The 1,676-nt window shown below is 44.6% G+C and overlaps 1 protein-coding gene across 1 annotated transcript; it reads left to right on the forward strand.

The window, feature by feature from the left end:
* The first annotated feature begins 688 nt into the window (after positions 1 to 688).
* Positions 689 to 880, forward strand: LOC128567204 (keratin-associated protein 8-1). Its single transcript, XM_053564213.1, has one exon. The coding sequence runs from the start codon at positions 689 to 691 to the stop codon at positions 878 to 880; it is 192 nt and encodes a 63-aa protein (XP_053420188.1).
* The last annotated feature ends 796 nt before the right edge of the window (positions 881 to 1,676 follow it).

Consider the following 1,676-nt stretch of genomic DNA (forward strand, 5'->3'; position numbering starts at 1 on the left):
CAATTCAGTATTGGGTGGGATGTACCCAGACAACATATTTTTAGGTAGGAACTGTATTAATACTAGGTTTTTAACCAGTTTTCTAAACAATGTAGCTGTAGGTATAAGCCCTATGACATCTGTCTTGTAGTCTGAAAAGAAACAAATAAATAAATTCTTTAAGCAAGTGAATACTAAGAAATACCTTAATTTTGAGATGAACAATCTACTTATTTTTTATTCATTAATGTATTCAACACATATTTATTGAATTCCAACTATGTATTGCTGTGGAAATTCAGAGAGAGACAGGAAGCATCTGATACAGTGAACAGCATCAGAGTGTATTTCTGGGTATTGTAAAGCCCGTGTACAGAATTCTATTGACACACAGGGTCTGTAAGACCAAGGGCTTTGAAGTCACCGCAATAAGATTTCAGGAAAGGACGTGATTTGTTTGAAGGTTTCTTGTCTCAGTGTTACATCCCGGGAGAGCTTTCTTAAGCAACTGTAATGACATCTTAAGCAAAGCAAAGCAAGTTAATGAGCTTTTCTGGCAACAGTAAATTGGTGTCAAGAATGAAAATGAGGTGCTGACGTTTGTCACCACGCCCCAGAGCCAGGGTATTTAAAGAGGGTTCTGAGACCGGGAATCCATCGCACTGAGGAACACATTCCCCTGCTACCCGAGCCCTCCACTCCTGCCATCATGCACTACAACAGCTTCTCCGACGCCGTCTTCCCCGGCTGCTACTGGGGCAGCTTCGGCTACCCCCTGGGGTACAGCGTGGGCTGCGGCTTCGGCAGCACCTACTCCCCGGTGGGCTACGGCATGGGCTACGGCTACAACGGCTGCGGGGTTTACAACTTCAGAAGATACTGGCCATTCGCTCTGTACTGAACCTGCCGAAATCCCCGAGGCGTGCAGTCTTCTCTCCCTTGAAGGCTGAGCAGCCATCTCTAGGTTCCTCCTGCGTCCATCCCTCCTGTGTCCAGCACCTTCACCTGCTCATCCAGCTCAGAGTCCTGCGATTCTCACCAGCACTAACGTCCCAAAGGGAAGAGAAGGAAAAACCAGATGCTGCCTCCAGCTGCCTTTCCTGGACGATGTTTGTTGGGACGTTTTCAGAAAATTGACACTCAATTTGGCATCTATTACTTTTGAACTTTTCATAGCACTCATGGCTCTTGTCATGGTGTGGCTATGTCTGCCAAAATCTCAATAAACTTGTCTCAACTAGCATCAGAGTCTTATCTGGGAGTGGAGTTTTTCTTTCTTGGTGTGTGTATGTATTTTCTGGCACACGGAGTGGGAAGCAAGTGGATTTATTTTTCTTATATGGGCATTAGTGGCAGTGAGAAAGCAGATGATTTTTGATTTTGTATAATAAGTACACGAGAAGGAGGGTTGTTGGCAATGAAAAAACAAAGTTGCCTGTCTGAACCTTCCCGGGACTTTATGACATCCCTCTCCAATCTAGGAGGTCTTTCATTGTTTAGGCTCCTGACTCATTTCCTGATTTCTGCCCCTTTCCGAGCAAACTCAACCTAAGAGAGACTCTGAAGTTATTCCCATGTTAGTGCAGATGAAACCCACTGTGTTCCTTCTCCCGGGGTTTGTAGAATAAAATTCCAAGTCCCCTACTTAAGGATTCTGTAGCGTTAAGAAATAGAGATGCTACAGAATCTGGGAATCT

This window comes from Nycticebus coucang, chromosome 16, assembly GCF_027406575.1.
Source record: "Nycticebus coucang isolate mNycCou1 chromosome 16, mNycCou1.pri, whole genome shotgun sequence".
Classification (NCBI taxonomy): Eukaryota; Metazoa; Chordata; class Mammalia; order Primates; family Lorisidae; genus Nycticebus; species Nycticebus coucang.